The sequence below is a fragment of the Micromesistius poutassou genome (genome assembly GCF_964030765.1).
Source record: "Micromesistius poutassou genome assembly, chromosome: 8".
Lineage (NCBI taxonomy): Eukaryota > Metazoa > Chordata > Actinopteri > Gadiformes > Gadidae > Micromesistius > Micromesistius poutassou.
Window position 1 is genome coordinate 3558792 of NC_140278.1, and position 20133 is coordinate 3578924.

The window sequence follows — 20133 nt, forward strand, 5'->3', positions numbered from 1 at the left end:
GCTCCTCCGCGGGTGTCGAGGTGTCGCTGAGCAAGACACCTAACCCTAACTGCACGCAAGGCGGTCGCCTTGCATGGCTGACACCGCAGAGCCAGGCTGTTCTTATGATACAGCTCTTGGAGCAGAAGGTCCTGAGACCAGGTGGCTGAGTGGCAGCAGGAAAACAAGTGTCGGGTTTTCCTTTTGTACCCAAGCATGGCGAAATATTTCAATACAGCCTCAAAGTACACCCCAGGCCTCTCACTTTTTTCAAATGACTTCTTTCCAATCTGAGGATGGAGAAGGGGTTTGCGAGACAGACATCGGCTCACAAAACACTTATTTTGATGAATTCTTTGTTTGTTTCTTTTTGTATGTTCCAAACAAAACTGAAATGCAACAATGCTTTTTCTTCAAATGCACTTTAACTCACTCCCCAGTGCATCAGGTTGACTACAAAAAGGTTCTATCACGCATGCAACAAAATGGGTTCTAACAAGGTTTATCTTACGGAGACAAAATATCTGTTTACGAAAGTTAAACCGTCCTATATTTGGTCCTTGTTGACACAGAAGATGTAAGTTGCAAATCTGCAGCATATAAACTGTGGGAATCAAACATAACAATATTAGCCAAGATTCAAAGAGTCAGAATTAACCCCGACACATGTCAATCAATGGCTGATGATGAAAAAGCAGAATCTCTTTGGGTAATAATTTAGCTAATGTCAACAACACTTTCAATAGTCTCAAGTGTCTCAAAAGCATCAAAAGGAGTGATGAGATGGCCTCAAATCACTCTATAGACACTCTATGCACATAAACTTGGTCGTACACCGGAGGGAATTTCCAAAATGTCAACCACATGGGATCATTCCTCTCCTCATAATGAGAAGTCCCTGTGGAGCTGGTGTGCCAGTACGTGGTAAAACACATCTCCTGGTTGTTTACACCCACTGTGGAGCATTTTCCTTCCCCGAGAGCCACTTTTCCATGTAGCCTACCATGTAGGCTCTATGCTAACAATCTCCCCTGCTGCACAAACAATGGAAGCTCCAGGAATCGCCACGAGCCCTGTGAGCCAGGCAGGCCTGGTGTAATTAGTTGAGCCTTACTTGGAAAGCAGTCCTCGTGGCAGCCTTTCTAAACTAGCTGCTGTGTAATAAACCTAAGCCAGTATTGGCGAATTAATGGAAACTAAGGATTTTCCCTGGATCTCTTAAGATATTCAGTGATCCGTACACCGGGATTCAAACTACACCTAATGGTTGATAAACCGCCTGGGTCACCGTTTCTTTGACTGCTTGATGAGACTTATCGTGTCTCCCAAGGCAAATCCATTTTATATGCAGGTGTTCCTACAAAAGAGAAGGAAGAGAAAGAAAAAGTCCTTAACTAAATTCTCCCTTTGTTGTCTCCTGCCGTCGCCCTTGTTAATGCGGTTTGATACCTCCATTCTCAACACTCCCGGGAAGACGATTGCGAAGCAGCGGCGGTCCTCATTCTGCGGCGCGACATATTGATCGACCGAGTGGTGCCAGTGCATATCTGATGCGTAGGCAGGCCCACACAGTGGGGGATGGGTGCAGTTATTCAATGCTGGGGGGCGGGGGGGGGGGCTGCACTTGGACTGTTCTGAGACCTGTACCTAATGAGAACGTCAGCATTCTGGAGCTGGCTGTGTTAATTAAAACAACTGAACTTATACCACATGGGTTAGTTTTTTGAGTTGATCCCTTGTAATTGTAGATATTTTCACCTCCGGACAGAGGGACCCAGAAAGACGCTACGCCCAATTGAAAAGAAGCCATATTTTAAACAGAATCCGCATAAAAGGGAACTTTTTGATTGAATTAATTTCCGTTGGGGCCCAAGTGCGTATGTGACCGGTGGCAGTTGTTCTATTGTGATAGCCTGCGTTGTTATTGAACGTTTCCCATCGTTTTCGAATCGTAATTCGTTCCAAGAAGTTCCTTCATCCAGTGTGGATGGAGGCCCCTGGTTCCTCTGTTCCTTCATTGTTCTTCATTGTGCTGTCTGCAATCTCGAAGAGACCAGCCATGCAGTGGGAGTCCAAAACATGATGTAGTGGAACTGAATGCTGTTAAAACAAACGCTGTAAGAACAGAAAAAATAATTGATGCTGCTTCTCTTTGTTTTTGGACTTAAAGTCTAAGTGAACCCTGTTTCGGCTCGAAGTCAAACATTGATTTGAGCTGACGGTTCTAAGGGGAGACGTGTTATCCCATGGGTAAGACCCACGGCAACTTTGTGATATGCAATTGGTTTAAGCCTGTGCCGTTTTTGAGTATAGGCGTTATCGTTTATAATGAGTAAAGTTGTATATGAAATGCCGCAAACACATTGGTTATAGCATGTGTACATAGCACGTGGTTATAGCAAGTGTCAGAGAGGCTTATCCCTCTCTCGGAAGCAGCCATCAACATCCACCGCTGCCCAGACAAAACTCCACACGTCCGATTCCCACTGTGGGGTTGGCGTACATCGTGAGGTGGACGCGTCACGAAAAGGACGAGACTTGAGTTCGGAGCAGAGTAGAACTATTTGCCGTAACCATGTTGAAGGTCAAATCAAACTTTATTCTTATAGCACCTCTCGTGCAAAATTGCAGTACAAGGTGCTTAACAATACAATGAAGACATAAGCACCATGTGCTTATGTCACCATGTGGATATAATAAAAACTATCCTTTAAATGTATCTTAAAGAGATGGTTGTATTTGAAATGCATGAGCAGTGCAAGTGACTGTTACACTAGAAATACCACCAAGTATTTTATACAATCAAGCAGATCAGCGTGAAACCACCAGCCATCTCCTATATTACATCCAGATATATCACACCGGTCTACAGTTATTCACTTGCACAGAACTTACATGGAATGGTATGTAACAAAAACGACAAGAAATCCCTGAAAAGCCTGGCTGGCCATCTTACTCAACATACCAAACACATGTTTCCATTGCTAAGGTAAGGCCACATTGCTGGGTAAGCTCAGTGACGTTTCCCCAGAAGCATAGACCTAGTGCACACGAGCTAGTGAGTGTGTGACCGCATGTGCCCTGGAGCAAGGCTACGGATTGAATGTAAATGTGGTCGCACACATCCCCAGCCATCGTCGTCATCGCATCATATCGAATGCATGTTGGTAGCTGAGCTGCATTTGTGTGTGTCTGTGTGTCTAGTGACATTCCTTAACCTTTGATTTAAATGCCTCTTCCTCCCTCTCTCTCTCCGTTTCCTAGACCCTATTAAGACGGCGCAGGGCTCTCTCTCCCTCAAGGCCTACAGGTTGACTCCAGAACTCATGGAAATCTGCAAGGAGAAAGACTTCACACCCGAAGCGTAAGAGACACATGCACGCACACAGTATATTCATGAACACACAACCCCCACAGCCTGTGCACGTTCAAATGGCTCCTGCTTATTCAAAAGCATGCAAATGGGGTGTTGTGTATCTGCAGGGCTGGCAGTTGCAGATAGACGCAGAGGATGATTTATCAGCATGTCCTTGCCTGTCTCACACAAATGTACCGTGTTTACGTTCTACATGACCCCAGGTTTATTGTAATTGCTTTTAAATTACAGCTGAAAATGAGCATAATGAGGGAGTAAGTGGGGAGGGGGGGGAATTTTCTAGGTTGCACAACTGGGCCATTAACACACTCGCACACATGCACTCACTCCTTCACTCACTTCACTCACTCACTTCACTCACTCACTCACTTCACTCACTCCTTCACTCACTCCTTCACTCACTCACTCACTTCACTTCACTCACTCATTCCTTCACTCACTTCACTCACTCCTTCACCCACTCACCTCACTCCTTCACTTCACCCACCCACTCCTTCACTCACTTCACTCCCTTCATGCCTTCACCCACTTCTGCACTCCTTTACTCAGTCCTGCACTCCTTCACTCACTCCTTCACGCCTTCATTCACTCAGTCACTCAAGCAATCTTTTACTCAGTCACTGTTGCGAGCCCCTGGGCCCTACTTTATCAAATTGCCATAAAAATCAAGAACTCCAGATATGTAATTTGCAGGTGAAGGAACCGCTTACACCTTTCCATTCTATCCTTTTCCATTTCCTTTCCACCCTCTCTCTCCCTACACACACACACACACACACACACACACACACACACACACACACACACACACACACACACACACACACACACACACACACACACACACACACACTTTTTTCTTTTTGTCATTCATTTGAGCCAGTATGTTTGGCCAGGAGGCAGGATTCCTACTCGTTTCAGTTGCTTTCCATCAGTCCCCATGACATGCTACCACTGGAGTCTGAGGCCGTCCGTGTTACAATGACATGATGGAGAGTCATCATCACAGCCAGCCCCAGCAGCCCTCGTCTCTGTCGCCCCCCCCCCACCCCCCTCTTTGTTTGCGGCGGCCACAAATCTGAATATTGATGTTGATCCGTTTGTGGCGGTCGGGGATCTAATAAACTGAAAGCTGAAAAAGCCCCTGTGAGCGAGAGTAAATTACTCCAGGTAACAATGAAGGGGGGCCGGAGGGTTCCTGGAGCGGCTTTCATGCGCCGGCGGTTGTCTTCATGCGGCCTCTCGTGAAATACACCGCCGTCCCTTATTTCTTCCTCCCTCCCTCCCTCCCTCCTCTTGTTCACAATAAAAGGCACGAAATAATGAGCGTTGAATGGACACATTCCTTTGAACCACTCTCTCGCCCACCGCCGTCGCGCTCCAGACTTGGCAGCCAGTGGCGTCCATCGCGGCACACGATCTGAGGCATCAAATTAGCCCCGGCCGGTGGAGACGACCGTGGCTCTCCCCCGCCGGGGCCCCCGGCCTGGAAAAGAGCACGACGCTAAGTGTGCCGCTGCCCATAATGTGTACGAGTGATCCGCTCAGCTGCCGTTCTGGGCCGGCCTCTGCGTTTAGCCCCGCTAAAAACCCTTTGTATGTGGCTCCAGAGTCGTTATCTGCAGCTCTATGTGGGTGGAGCCGTTTGCCGGTAAGCATGACCAGTATTGTGGTTTTTATGGTATGGATTTGTACGTATAGTAGATGAAGTTCGCCACTGACTCACTGCTGCTGCTCATGAGCCAAAGCTTGCCCCCCCCCCCCCCCCGCACGTGCTCACGGTGAATACAATACAGTCCCACCGCCCCCCGTTTCCGCTCCTGTAAATGTGTCCCATCAGCTTAATGTACAGAACGGCGTGCGCACTGACGACACCAGAAGTGAAACCAATCCGTTTCTACAGAGCACCTCCTTAAACCCATCATATAAACTTCTTCCTTCCAGACACTGTACATTAATGCAATGAGTCTATCGATCTCGCAACGAGCGCTACGCATCCAGCACCGAAGCACAGGGTTTATACAAGCGCTCGCTGGTGTGCACAGATGGCAAAGTGAAAAGTCTGAAAAAATACACAAACGAGCCTGTCCATCAACGTTATGGAATTCACACGCAACGTTAAACAAACTTTTAAATTATGCTATTAGTTAGTCAAGAGGCCAGTGCCAAAGCCCTGCGTCACATGTCTCCAGAGCATTCTTCTTCAGCTCTTTACAACGCGAGTCGAAATAACCCACTCTTTGCAAAGGATTTATTCCTGTTTACCTACAAATACACATTTAATAAATGTATCACTAATATAAACCCCATTTCCAATTCATTGTAATCTCAACAATCCTAACTCGACTTGATTCACTCCACCCGAGACAAGACGTTGATGAATCCTTTATATTTCTCCATCTGGCAGAACTCATCATAGTGATTTTAATCTGACGCCTGTGCCGCGACACAGACCAGTCTCAGCTGTCGCTTTGACCAACCTCCAGTGGTTCCAAATGGAAATGTTGATCATATCCATCTCTTCCCCTATTGAATCCCCGGTGGCTTAAACCCAGTGTGGTGTATTGTCTCTCCTGTGGCTCCATCACTCCTCCAGGCTAAGCCCTCTCTCCTCCTCTCTCCTCCTCCTTCCACAGCCTGAAGAAGGCCAACATCGGGTTTGAGCACATGTTTGAGGAGGTGCCCATCGTGATCAAGAACTCCCACCTCATCAGCGTGCTGATGTGGGAGCTGGAGGACAAGTCGACGGTGGCCGACAAACACGAGCTGCTCAACCTCTCCAGCAGGTGAGACCCCACACCCTCACGCTGTCAAAAGCCTCCCACTACGTAGGGTGAGCTCCTGCCTGGTCATGTGTGTGCATGTGTATTGTAATATGATTATACTTTCACCTCGCTATCTAATCGAAAAAGGTTTTGATCAAAGTCTATAAATATTAATTGGGGAATAGTGGTTTAGGTAATTCTTTAAACAATTAACAATGATCTGTTTTTATTTACGCTAATGGCGTAAATAATAATTAGTGTAAGTAGTGTATTTCTACTACTAAGTCTTGGGTAGGCATTGCTAAATAAAGGGTAAACTTTTCCTTTCTCTTACTGGAAAACGGGCCCATAAATTCCAACAGTTCTACTTTTAGAAAATGTCTTGAGGTGGAAAACCACCTCCAACATTAAGACCACGTTTACACCAATGTATTCCAAATGGTTTTTACTTGTCCACACGGGTACGGTTTACCTCGACTTTGTATAACTTTGTATTGTGTTACCAGAGCGGTAAACAACACCAATCTGGCATCCCAGGAGGTCTAGCAGCATCCATTTAAAACACGTTGCCTGAAACCCCGTATCTTTGGCTCTTAATCGCAGGAATAACAACCACTCCAACCGCTCATTACCACTGGTGAATCTAGCCTGAATAAAGGCAATATCCAGGCGGAGAAAACACTGTCGAAAGATCATCCCTACCGAAATAATATTTATAAAAAAACCATTGTGTTCCATCATTATTTAAAATAATGTTACAGAAGCTGAAGATTTAGGTATTGGGTGGTTCAAAAAGGACTGCAACAAAATGGCGGCTAAATTGTCACACACTCTCAATTAGTGATCGGCCGGTATTTGCGTTTTTAACGTATCGGCATTGGCCGATGATTTTTTTTTTTTTTTCCGGCATGATTTAGACAGTAAAATAAATGTTCCTTTTTTAAATTGAGACTTGTAACATTTGTTATCATCATTGTGTCATTTTAATGACGTGAATTAAGGGTTAGCAGTAAAAGCTGCATCGGCTCATATCGGCTCAAGAAAATCGGTATCGGTCATTGGCTAAGGCTGATGAAGAAAAACTGTCGGTTTTTGGCCTTAAAAAAATCCATATCGGTCGATTCCTACTCTCAATCACCGATACCATTTATTACCAATAATAATCTAACAGAAGGGGAAGATGGATGTACATGTTATTATCTGAATGTTCTTAAAAGTAGTTGTGTGCACATCCCACCTTCTGGCCAGGTGCAGGACAAATAAAGTAATATAGAGTGAAAGAAATGTAATGTCTGCAGCACTGCTTAAGCGCCCATATTCATTTTATATGGTTTATTATGCGGTTTATTTTTATTTTTTTAAATAAACCGCAACGTTTCGACCCTGTTGGGTCTTCTTCAGGCAAATGGACAATTATGTGAATAACATCAACATCTACATCGTGGTTAAATACTCATACCGAGCCCCCCCCCCAAGGCTGTTACCGCGCCACGGTTCCCCGGGGAATCATTAATAATTGAAAGCCATAAAGCGCCAGAGACGGGCAACAGCTGTGAAGACGCCAGTCGCAAATTTTCCATGGGAGCAGGTGTGAAGGTATTAGCCGCCGTCACCCGAGGTGCCAAAATGCACGGCGCTAATGTGAGAACGACGACCGCGCAGGCGCTCGTAGCACCACGTGTCAAGTGAATGCTCCCGCCGACGCCATGTCGGCCAACCCAGCAGGCCTGCCCTGCTTCAAGAGGCTTTTGTCCAACGAGTTCTTCCTTAGGCACGTGCCAAATGAAGGACGGGCCCGGTGGATTGTTACAAATCCTCTGAGCTAACACACAGCCTGTCCGCCGTTCCCCTGCGCTACGTTACCACCCGTCCTTTAGATGAATCGCTCGCCGCCTTGTTCTTGAAGTTTTTTTGGACGCAGCCCAAATGGAGGAGGCCCCGTGCGCTCCCTGTAGATTTCCTTGCTTGACTGCCAGATGTCTGCGTGAGATGAAATTGTTTCTCCAAAAGTTGTCCGATTGTATTGCAGCCGCCCCATCCTGGCATTGGACGGCCCAGTCTTCCTCTCTCTCTCTCTCTCTCTCTCGTCGTCTCCTCGGGAGAAGGCAGTAAATGGGTTTTATTTAATGTTTTTCCCTTTGTCTCATTTTCCAATCTGGGGCCTCGTTTGTCAACGTCACTCATCTCTCAGGCGGAGGAAATGCAGTTCCACTCCACAACGCCGGCTTGTTCTTACGATAGATGATGAAGTTGATCAGAGTGATGGATAGCATGGAATGGAAATTCATTTATTCAACCCTTTTCCCTGGGTGGGTGTGTGTGTGTGTGTGTGTGTGCCTGCGTTAATAGCTTAACTGCATTTTCTTTAGGTTGTAGAGATAAATGCATGGTAAATAGCCACATGTTACTACTCTGGTGTTTTAGTAGATCACAATTCTAAGAAAGTAATCCAATTCCAATTTCCAAAACGACAGCACAGTTTGCAACCCTGGCTGCAGCATTTATATTGTACCTTTTTTTTTATGTAAGTTAGATGCATACAATATATCTTGAGCCCAGCTTGGGTCCAGTGAAGGTGGTTAGTGGTCCACTCAAGTGCTTGTTTATGGTCTAGTACCAAGTGTAGAAGTGTGCTAGTTTTTTCTTATTAAAATGAAATGATTGGTGTTGGCTCCTTTTTGCCTTGCAGTCTTTTTATCAGTGCACCTCAAAGTGAGGAACGTATACAGCAGATCAAGCAAATTACCTGACTTTTCTGCTTTATCATTACAAGTTGTGTTGGCTGTTGTTCACCCGTCATCAATTGGTCTTGGCTCGGCTCCTACCTGTAGCTCAATGCATGGACCGCCTGTTGTAGCTAGATGTCCGTAGCTACAACTATAGGACATATAATGGCTTAAACTATAACTGAACACTGTGACCACAAAGCAGATGTATTGTGCTAGTCACAATGCAACACAACGTTTAATATACTAACATGGATTAGCTATCAATTCATTTCTATCCCTAGACATGATGCACATGGTAGTTTAGTACATGTTAAAAGTTTGACACTTCAACATGAGTTGGCACATCCACAAGAGTCACATGAGTCCCTTGGCCATCAGGTGTTTAAGCAGGATATTCCTTAATATTTGTCAGTTTGTAACCTGGAGGTGGAATGCAATACCTTTAGCCAAACTGGAACTACAAGCACCTTGCAGGTTCGTTTTTTTTTTTTTTTTTTTTTTTTAGAAGACTAATGTCAATTTGCGAGCACTTTGAGAGAATACTCGAGAGAATACTATACTTTTGGGAGAAAACGGTGGACCTCCTCTCCCAAAAGCTTTGGCAGGAAAGTGGCGACCTAATCGGCCGCCATCAGGTCGTTTGTCCCTGACCAGAGCTTTTTGTTTTTTTGTGCGATACACCGAAAGGAAAAACGTCTGCAATTGACCCGAGGTATTAGTGATTTTTTGAGGTGATTTCTGCAGTGGTCCGGGCAGGGGAGGGAGAAGAGGGGTTGAGTAGATGTTGGATGACCCAGCCTTGAACCACAATGGATCACCACCATTTGTAAGGCAGCCTACCATGTAAACAAGGAAGAATTGACTGGCAGGTTGTTACAGCGCGCGTGTTAAAGATGGCGTGTCACTCTTCCAGTTCCTGTGAGTAAAATGGAGACGAGGCTCGATTTCACTCAGCAGAGGGTCAATAGCTTGGAGAGGAGGGGAAGGACGTATTCAGTGAGCACATGTTGCAGACGGTGGCTCTTTCTTTTTCAGAAGAAACAATATTGCTGTCGGTACATTAAGGATGTTCATAGAAATGAGTGCCGTGCACTTATACAAACATGCACTTACAAACGACATTCAATGATGTCATCGCAAACCAACAAACCGCCAATCTGCCGATTTCTCTTATATCTGAAAAAACTAAACCGTGTCTTATTTACTGTTATGTATAGTCATGCCTTGAACCGTGGGCTCATGGAAATGTTCCACACGAAAACAAGAGCACCAGTCCAATCTGTTGGTCTCTCTGGCCTGTATTCAAAGGCCTGTATTCTATATAAATGGAAAAATCGAAGGTGCTCTTAACAGTGTCCCTCTGGTAGCAGTGACACACACTTGGGACCATCTGCACCAAAATGACTTAAAAGCATATCAGCGGCCGTCTGCGATGCAGATCAATACCTGTTGGAGGCTTTCCACTCTTGTTGTCTGGCAGAAAACCATCAGAGCAGTCGGAGGCGCTGACCACGCCACCTCTTTGCGCTTTGATTTAAATCTGCGATGACGGGCAGTTTTCTGATTCGGTATTGATTTCCAGGAGCTCAGTTACCTCTTTTAAATATTATTGCGCTGCGCTGCACAGCTTTTGCTTTAGCGAAGGCCAGAGGTTGCATTATTCAACATCCACCCATCCATCCCTTTCACGTACAAAAACAAACCAGTTTGAACCAGAACATCCGATTATCACGGAGGCCAGCGGCTTGCTGAGCAGCAGTCGACCAACTGTGACGGCACACGATGCGAATCTCCGCCGAGCACTCGTTCTGTCTGAGGGGGCTTATACATTATTTGGCGCTTATACATTATATAGTTGTTTGTATGTTCATTCCACCTCTTGCTCCCATTCCGCTTCTCCCTGTCGATGTCCATCTGCTCTTGATGGTTGTAGTCGTGTCCCTGGGCGGGCACTGCCCGTTACGGTCCATCTCCCCCCCACTCCTGCTCATGGATGTTGTGTTCGTGGAAGGGTTACCGTGCTACCGGGTGGTTTCGGCTCCGGTGCTGGAGGTGTGAACCGTGTCACCCGACCGCCGTGGATCCACCTACGAGTCACGGCTGCACAAAGCGCAATGACATGTGGCGAGAACGTACTCCGGAGCTCTCATGGCTCTCACACGCAGCGTAATTCAAAAGCCTGGTAATTCATTTGGCAGCACTATTGTGCCTCACATGAAAACGCGCTTTTCCTCCGACTTCAGGGCTCGGAGTCTGCATTTCCCTTTGCAACACAAATGTAATAAAGGCATCGCGCCCTCCTCACAAGTGGTTCATGTGATGGATTGTATTCAACAGTCCGGCGCCTTGTCGGCTGTTTTTTTGTCAAGATGTCAGTGCCCATACATCACCTGGCTCTCATCTATCTATCCATAAGGCCCTCTGCGAGAAAACAATAGATGCTAAAATCGGTGCGCCGCAATTCATCAAAGCAGTGTGTAAATCACTAAGTGGCGTGGTGCCATATTCACATCCCTGGCAAGAGGCAGCGTTTTTTTTTGCTTTCTGAGAATGTCTGGAAAGTACCTTGGGGGAGAAACGGTGTGTTCTGGATAATCACAGCATGACTTCACCTGTAAAAATGCCGTCCATTTGAAATTGCTTCCCTGCGATTTCCGTGTGCGCTGAAATAAGCCTATTTGAAAACTACACTGCGTCCTCCATCATGAAAAATGGTTCTGCAAATGCAATTTTCATGCTCAAATAATTCACCTTATTTTTGCAATCCACGCCAAAATGCATACTCGGTGAAGCACGTACGCACCAGATGTTCTGACGGATTTAGTTGAGTTATAATTTTCGGACGCAATGTTTTCATTTGCATGGGTAATACTACTGGACTGATCGTGTCCCTGCGATTCCTAATTGCCTCACACCTGGGGCCAGAATACACGGTGAGACACTTTTTTTTCACTCCTCCACGAACACCTTGTTGTGTGTCGTTTACAGCTCTCAGTCAAGGCTCTGTGGTTTCCCAGAGCCCCTTGGGGAGAGGCTGTAGAAACCGAGTGTTAACCCAAGGTGACGAGGAAGGTGTTTGGTGATTCGACACGGGGTTAAAGGTCACGGCAATTGCTGCTCTTTGCGTTTCAGTCTGACGCACTTTGGGGCCACTTTATTATACATGCAGCATATGAATGAATGTATAAGCTCTTCTGAACGGGTTCAGAGAGCTTTAGGTTGGGGTTGAAAGTGCAAAGCGCGATATTCATGTCAATACTGGATGGTACTGCAGGACGTTTTAATGTTGCAAACTGATGACCCTGAAAATAATTGTGCATGGTATTTTGTGTGCGGCTTTACTGGATGAATGACAATGTTGGAAAATGAATTTCCCAGTATTGTAGAGTATATCAACATACAAAACGAAAGTTAACAGATACAACGTGTAAAACTTTATGGAATCCAGCCGAATACTTATATAAGTATGCTTTAAACAAGTGTATAATATGAATGCACTAAACAGGAAGCAGCTCAGGAACTAAAAAAATGGAAACGATCGAAGAATGTGATTAATTAACGATCAGAGGTATGAGAATGCGAAGGAGGGGGGGTGGCATTCACGGAGACGCGATGGAGCGCATATTTGTGTTCATTGTTGGAGGGTTTCACCGCTCCAACAAGGTTGGAGGGGTCGACGTAGAGAAGCTAACTAAAGCCAGATTGATTTTGTAGACGTCAAAGAAAGAAAAGTAGAAAAGAAGCCTGTTTTAACGGGCTGCTGGTCCACACAATATGTTGTCATATTTTTCACTTAATAATTAATTCATATTAAAAAAATCTATAAAAATAAGTGAAAATGGAAGAAATGTAGACTAGGGTCTGACCTGGAACGAAAATGTTGAACCTGTATCGGTTTTATTGGAAGGATTCCCTGGAATAGTGTGACACCTACAGGAAATAATTATTCTATTATTCTAACCCCATTCTACGTTGTAACACGTGCATACATGATGTTGCCAGATGATTTTGTGCTGTGATGTACCAGTGTGTGGCGATATTGTTTTACAAATCAAGCAACCATAAATATCAAAACCTACAGTCTGAAATGTGCGGCCACAGAAGGAGGGATGGAGGTCACCGAGAGACAACCTCCTTTCAATATTTTATCATTAGCTGTGCATTTTGCCCGAACGAGGGCTTGAGAAAGAGCTCAGTGGGGGGCGATTGGAAATGACTCGTTAACACGCGTTGACATGAAAATCTTGACCCCTCCCCCTCCCCATCATCCCCTTAGCAACCACCTGGAGAAGAGCCTGCAGCTGCTGATGGACCGAGTGGATGACATGAGCCAAGACATCGTCAAGTACAACACGTACAGCCGTAACCTGAGCAAGCAGCAGCAGCAGAAGCATCAGGTACACAAACACAAACACGCGCACACACACACAACGCATACAATACACACAATACACAGCCACGCAGCAGCCTGTGCACTAATGCTCCGCACTCGCATGAGTGCCTCAACGCACCTGGCAGACTGCGTCCTCGCTGTCTCAAGCATGGCACATCGTGTCGCCGGTGTTTCAAATGTATGTGTAGAGAATGGGAGTGAACTCATGGTCAGTCAGTCGCAAATTAGTTTCAGTTTCAAAACATATGTTGGCGGGGGGGGGTTCACCGGGTCGTGCGCGTACCATTAAGGCCCAGTCCTTACCACAGCGACAGGGCTTTGATTCCAGACCGTGGTCCTTTTGCTGCATGTCTTCCCCTCTATCTCCCATGCCGTCCCGACTTACTCATTTCGGAAATAAAAAGGATAAAACCTTAAATTAAATAATAATACATTTGTTGGCAACTGTCGGATCAAATCAAATGTAGGCGTGAAGCACCCTTAAACGGACCGCGGGTTGGTAGTAGCGCTCAACAACGTGGTGATAACGAGAAATCTATGCTTGAAGCGGTGACGCATATTGTCCTGCACATCGACAAGTCTGTTGAAAAGTAGGTTTTGATTTTCTTGCCCTAAAGCAGGCTGATCCTAACCGGTCCGTCATGCTTCTGTTCTGCTGACTCTGCAGTCGTCCCACCCTGACACAGTTCCACTACTTTGTGATTTATGACGCTTAATGCCCGTTCACTGCCATTACATTATATTTGCCCTTGATTTCCCTGGTCAAATAGTCAGAGAATTAGAAAGTAAGTGCCTGACCACTAAGCCTGAATTTTCCTGCCTTCACCCTGCCAGAAACAAGATGACTTCTGGTTGGCTAAAGTCAGTGAAGGTCGAATAATATGAATCCATCAATAGCAGCGGCGCACCGTGCGACACTCTCTCCACAGAGCCGCCAGCTGAAGGAACCGTCCCTTAATGTAATCCGATTTAATGTCCTAGTCTCGAATCCAGAAGTTTGACTATGGTAACGCTGAACTTCTGGGGGAAACCTGCACTGGGGGAAGGAGAAAGTGAAAGAGGCGGAGGTACCGTGTTTTGCTATGGATTTATTCTTCTGAAGAAAAACTTTTTTCCGCTAGTGCAAAATAGTTTCAGAAGACCGTTTTGACAGATGGGTTTCTACAGAGGCCAGGTGGTTTCCAGGAGCCATGCATACCATGTGTCCCGCCCACAGCAACGTGTTTGGTTGAAATATGTGGAAATTAAAATGCAATGCCCATTTCTCCCACATCTGGAGCTCGTCTGCCCTCCGGCCCGGACCCATACCCCCTGCTGGGGGCTAGAAGCCCCGTAAAGAGACGAGATATCATCTGTCTGTCAGTACGTTTACATGCACAGCTTAATTCGATTAAAGCCATAGCTCGATTATGCTCCTCAATTGGACAACTGCAATTGTCCGCGTATACATGGCGGTGAGTAAATCGATTCATTGGCCGAAGCGTGTCATGCCCCGGTACGATAGGTGGCGCTGTGCCCATTTCAACTAGTGGTAATAGAGCCACCGGTTGACCTCTTCACGTTACCAGCAACAACAAACTCATTCGAGAAAGCTATGTTTCAGCAGACAGCTGTCAGTTCACTTCGGGTCTATATCATTTCTCCGACGCTCCATTGTTCCGACCTCTCGGTCGTATGCCGACTCCTCCGGCTGCTCTGCCGGCGGAGCAGTCCGCATACGACGGAGAGGTCGTTTTTAAATAAATCGCAGTTTCTCGTTATCCCTTATCCAACAGCGGCGACAACAACAAGACTATCGTCTCCTTCTACTTCCGGCTCACGGCCCCGGGAAAAGGTCTCGAGCATGCGCAGAACGCAAATCAACGCATAGTCCAATTCGATTGGCTACATGCACGCTTAGCTCGACTATGAATATCGCATTATCTAGGGGTCTTAATTCGACTGAGTAACCCAATTAGATTATAGCGAGTATAGCTCGACTAAGGTGTATACATGCATCTTAGTAATCCAATCATAGTTGGACTAAGCCAATAAGTCGACTTTCTTGAGTGTCACGTAAACCCACTGAGTGTCATCAGCCTGAAGTCAGACATCATTTTTTTGTCAATTCAACTTTATCTATATAGCCCTGAATCACAGTTAGTCTCAAAGGGCTTAACAGGCCGTATAGTGATGACACCCCCCCTAACCCTAGCCGCCCTGGGGCTAAGAACTCATTTAGCAGGGAGGAAATCTCTAGAGGAAACGCGGAGTGGGGGGTCCCTCCTTCACAGGATGGGGAGAGTCCAACGGCCCGCTCCCATCGTCTGATATTTAGTGTCTTTCATGGACAGTGGGTTGACGTCTACCCCCTCGAAGCAGCGTTGCAAATTGATACTAACTGACGACGGGGCTCGCTTAATAACGGCGTGGGTTTACACTGTCGGTAACTTGCTCACGTCGCTCTCCACTTGCTGTCGCGCCCTGGGGGGACCCCGGGCTACACTCGGGTGATGGATTTAATTTCTCGGGTGAGACGTCACCGAGGGACGAATCGCTAAAGCAAGACTAATACAGATCCAATCTGTGATTAACATCTCTCAATGAGCGGTGGTGAGGGGGGGTCTGCCACGAATGGTTATCTCGGCCCAATAACGGGGGAAGATCCATTTTTCTTTCAGGATTTCTTTAAGCTTTTATTAAGCTCTGCGCAGTAGTGGGAGGCTGGAGTATGTGTCACTTTTGAGAGCGGTGGTTCACCTCTTGCTGCGACGCGCTACAGCCATGTGGTGCAGTAAGAGTGGTACAGACGGGGGAGGGGCTGATTGGCTTCCAGTATTGCAGTTTAATTATGCTGGCGTCGTATGGTCGGCCCAGCTCGAGGGCCTAGCGTCATTTATCCTGCGGTGGTGATGCGAGTACACACACACACACACACACACACACACACACACACACACACACACACACACACACACACACACACACACACACACACTGCCCCACACACACACACACTGCCCCACACACACACTGCCCCACACACACACACACACACTGTCCCACACACGCTGCCCCACACACTGTCCCACACACGCTGCCCCACACACACACTGCCTCACACACACACACTGCCCTACACACACTGCCCCCCACACACACACTGCCCTACACACACTGCCCCCCACACACACACTGCCCCGCACACACACACACACACACACACACACACACACACACACACACACACACACACACTGCCCCACACACTGCCCCACACACTGCCCCACACACTGCCCCACACACACTGCCACACACACACACACACACACTGCCCCACACACACACACACACACACACTGCCCCACACACACACACACACACACACTGCCTCACACACACACACTGCCTCACACACACACACTGCCCCACACACACACACTGCCCCACACACACACACTGCCTCACACACACACACTGCCTCACACACACACACTGCCTCACACACACACACACACACACACACACACACACACACACACACACACACACACAGAGAGACAGCTGTGTGTGCTGCCAGGAGAGCTGTGGGGTCAAGGGGTAGAGTAGATCCCATCTTTTGTGCACAAAGCCATCAGCGAGCGGCGGGTTGTAACCTTGGCCAGTGTCCGCCACAAACAGCCCATCTGTCCTGGTTAGGATGACGCCGTCGGAGGCATTAACATCGATCGCAGCGCACTCAATTGCAGCCAATTGCAACAGTGCTCGCTCACACACGCATCTCATCACACCTCGGGCATCTCCCCTGTTCCAGCGGCGTGCAGCGCTCTCCTTTTGTATTACTGCACACACGCAGGGTCCCTAAAGGCTTTGTGTGTGTGTGTGGGGCAGTGTGTGTGTGTGTGTCTAAACCAGGCCAGCCGCGAGGGAACAAGCTCTTATTATAGGCTGCTGACTCTCGGCCTGCCTGGCACAATCTTCTATTGACCTCACGTTTGCCGGCCAAATGGAAACTTGTTAATCGTCATAAACCACTCTATACGCACACACACACGTTCACATACACACACCCTTACACGTGGCTCCATAGTGTCACCGGGGTGGGGGGGGGGGGGGAGGCGAGGCGAGGGGCTAGGGGCGGGGTTAATTTCTAGAAGCCCCAGTGGAGGTGGAGCTCTGCAGCCCGGGTCCCTCTGTTGTCAAATGAGTCTTTTGCAGCGAGACGCTGAAAGTCTCCGTCCCCTTGATTTCCGCCACCATGTGTGAAGCCGTGAGTGGCAGACGCCCCGCCGACGTGTGCCAGCGCCGCCGTCGATTCATCCGGGTTCAAAGTGTGGCCGCCAGCGTGCGGAGAGAAAAAAAAGCTGGAAGTCGCCTCTCTCCCCTCGCCTCGTGGGGGTGGGGGCAGCGAGCGTTTGCACCCGTTCATCCTCGCATTCTGTTGGGTGATTTCGCTGTCGTTCGGCGCAGCTGTGCCGCCCCACGCACGCCGGCGCTCAGCAATTTCCGATCACGTTGAGTGACAGGAACTCCGGAAATAGTTAGCGTCTTTCTCTTGGTGTGTGTTTGTCAGTGTGTCTTTGCCTGTGAGTGTCTTTGTGCGCGTGTGTGTGTCCACCCCGTTGCGGTGCATTGTGGGCCGCGAGGTGTGAGCGCTGCTCCTCCAGTTGTTCTCGGCCTCTCCCTCACCACCTCCTCCTGTTCCCCCCTCGCCGCCGTGTCAGCCCGCCCTCCGTCTTGGCCAAATTAACGAGGCTTTTATGCTCCCCGGGGAGTGGAGCCGTGCTGATTTACCGGCTTGTCAGCCCCTCCACAAATCACTCCATCCACGTCATTACATGCAACTCCTCCATCTCGTTCTGTCTCTCTCGCTCTCTCTCTCTCTTTCTCGCTCTGGTGCTCGCTCGCCTGCTCTCAGCCCATTGTTTACCAGCTCCTTGTCTACCAGTGTGCACCTTCTGCCAACTCCATGTGCTCTCACTCCCTTCACGTCATCCTTACCCCACCTCATTTATTTGGCCTTTTTTTTTTAAGTTACAGCTCTCTGTCTCTCTCTCTGGCTCGCTCTCTCTCGGGCTCTCTCTCTTCTCTCATTCTCTCTCTCGGTCTCTCTCTCTCATGTTCATGCTCTTCTCTGGCTCTCTCTCTTGCACTCTTTCTCTTGCGCTCTTCCTTCCTTCTACTAAAGCGACTCCATCCTCCTCCTCCTTACCTTCATCTCTCAATCTACTCCCCTGTCGTTCTCTCCTCCCCACCTCCCATGTTATTCCCTTACATCTGTGTGTTCCTATACATGACTTTGAAATGCATTTCATATTTTTCTAGGCCAACTAGCTACCCATTGCTGCCGTGTGCTAAGAATTCCCCCCTTCAGAGTGACCCGGTTTTTCCCCTCAGCATTTGTTGAGTGAAACTTTAGAACATGTTTATGTTTACCTGTGTAGTTCTATGGATGGAGGTGCGTGTTTAGTGACCCGGTCTCCCCTCCTTCTCCCCCCCCCCCCCCCCCGCAGTACGTCCAGAGGAGGCAGCAGGAGAACGCCCAGCGGCAGACCCGAGGGGAGGCTGCCCTGGCTGAGGAGGACATCACCAAGCTGTTCAAGCCCCCCCAGCCCCCACCGCGCATGGACACTCTCCTCATCGCAGGTACGTGCAAAATGTCCCCCCCCTGGCCCCCTGTTTTTTCATGTATTCATTTCGGTCTTGACAACCCAAGGCATCCTCCTTTCACTGCTAATGTGTGTGTGTGTGTGTGTGTGTGTGTCCGTCCATCCACAGGTCAAATTAACAACTACTGCCAGAACGTGAAGGAGTTCACGTCCCAGAACCTGGGGAAGCTGTTCATGGCAGAGGCTCTGCAAGGCCACAACAGCTAGAGGAGGAAGGAGGCGAGAGAGAGCATCGCTGGCCATTCAGGAGAGGGAGAGACCAGCGAGGGAGGAGGCGAGACTTAGACATTGTCAGACAAGGAAGAATTAATCTTTTTTTCTCTTTTACACAATTTGTTGTTACTTTGCAGCATCTGTATTGATAATATTTGAAGGCGTTGAATTATTTTCATTGGATATTGAAATAAAGAATGGTCTGGCATCTCTTAATATTGAGTGATTCTTTGCGTTGTTGTGTTCTTGCTTATTACTTGTAGAGTGAATTGCTTTCATTTCATAATGACACAATTATATAAAGATGTGTAAAACTAAACTAATTATATAAAGATGTGTAAAACTAGTAAAAAACTTTAGAATAAGATAATTAATTAGCACTGTTGGCAGATCTTACTGACAGCACGTCATCCTCCTCAGTGAACTAATGCATCGCCAACGCAAGAGCTATTAATTCACACAATCATACGTGTTGCCTTGTGCTTGATTACAGAGGAGATGCTAATCGTGTCATCTCAATTACATCGTATGCTTTTGTGTCTGTCGTTATGCAATTACATCATCTTAAGATAGATACTTATTAAAGAAATGACTTCAGGCTTACTTTGTTAAGGCTAGTTAACTTTGTTAAAGCAGCTCCCAGTAGTGCTAGAAAAGTTCAATGACGAACTGGAAATTACGCCATGGCTGAAATAGGGGTCACCCATTTGGGGCGAACAATCGGGCGAGAGTTTGGGCTCTCCAAATTACATTAACCCTATATTAACTGAGCCATGTAGTCCGTAACGGCTAGATCAGTTTAAGTCACGTGCAGATGCCCTTTCACAGTAAACTTAGAAAACCGGCCAGCGAATAATCTGTAATTTCATCCGCAAAGATAGATTGCTGGATGTTAACGGAAATATAAGGGTGGAAAAATAAGCTTACTTTCAACATTGGTGGGAACACATTACCCGCCCCCCCGGGATTGAATCAAGTGCTATTGGTCACCTCTGCCTTTGTCTCGCACCTGATTGGCCGAAGCAGCTCA

At 47.4% G+C, this 20133-nt stretch overlaps 1 protein-coding gene across 1 annotated transcript in view; it reads left to right on the forward strand.

Moving 5' to 3' along the window:
* LOC311351056 (eukaryotic translation initiation factor 3 subunit H) overlaps positions 1–19319 on the forward strand; it is a 50871-nt gene extending 31552 nt beyond the window's left edge. Inside the window, exons 4-8 of the mRNA XM_084471137.1 lie at positions 3244–3343; positions 5992–6141; positions 13126–13246; positions 18735–18867; positions 19000–19319. Coding sequence (XP_084327263.1) covers positions 3244–3343; positions 5992–6141; positions 13126–13246; positions 18735–18867; positions 19000–19097 — 602 coding nt within the window. The 3' untranslated portion in view covers positions 19098–19319. The remainder of the gene's footprint in view (positions 1–3243; positions 3344–5991; positions 6142–13125; positions 13247–18734; positions 18868–18999) is intronic.
* Positions 19320–20133: the final 814 nt, after the last annotated feature.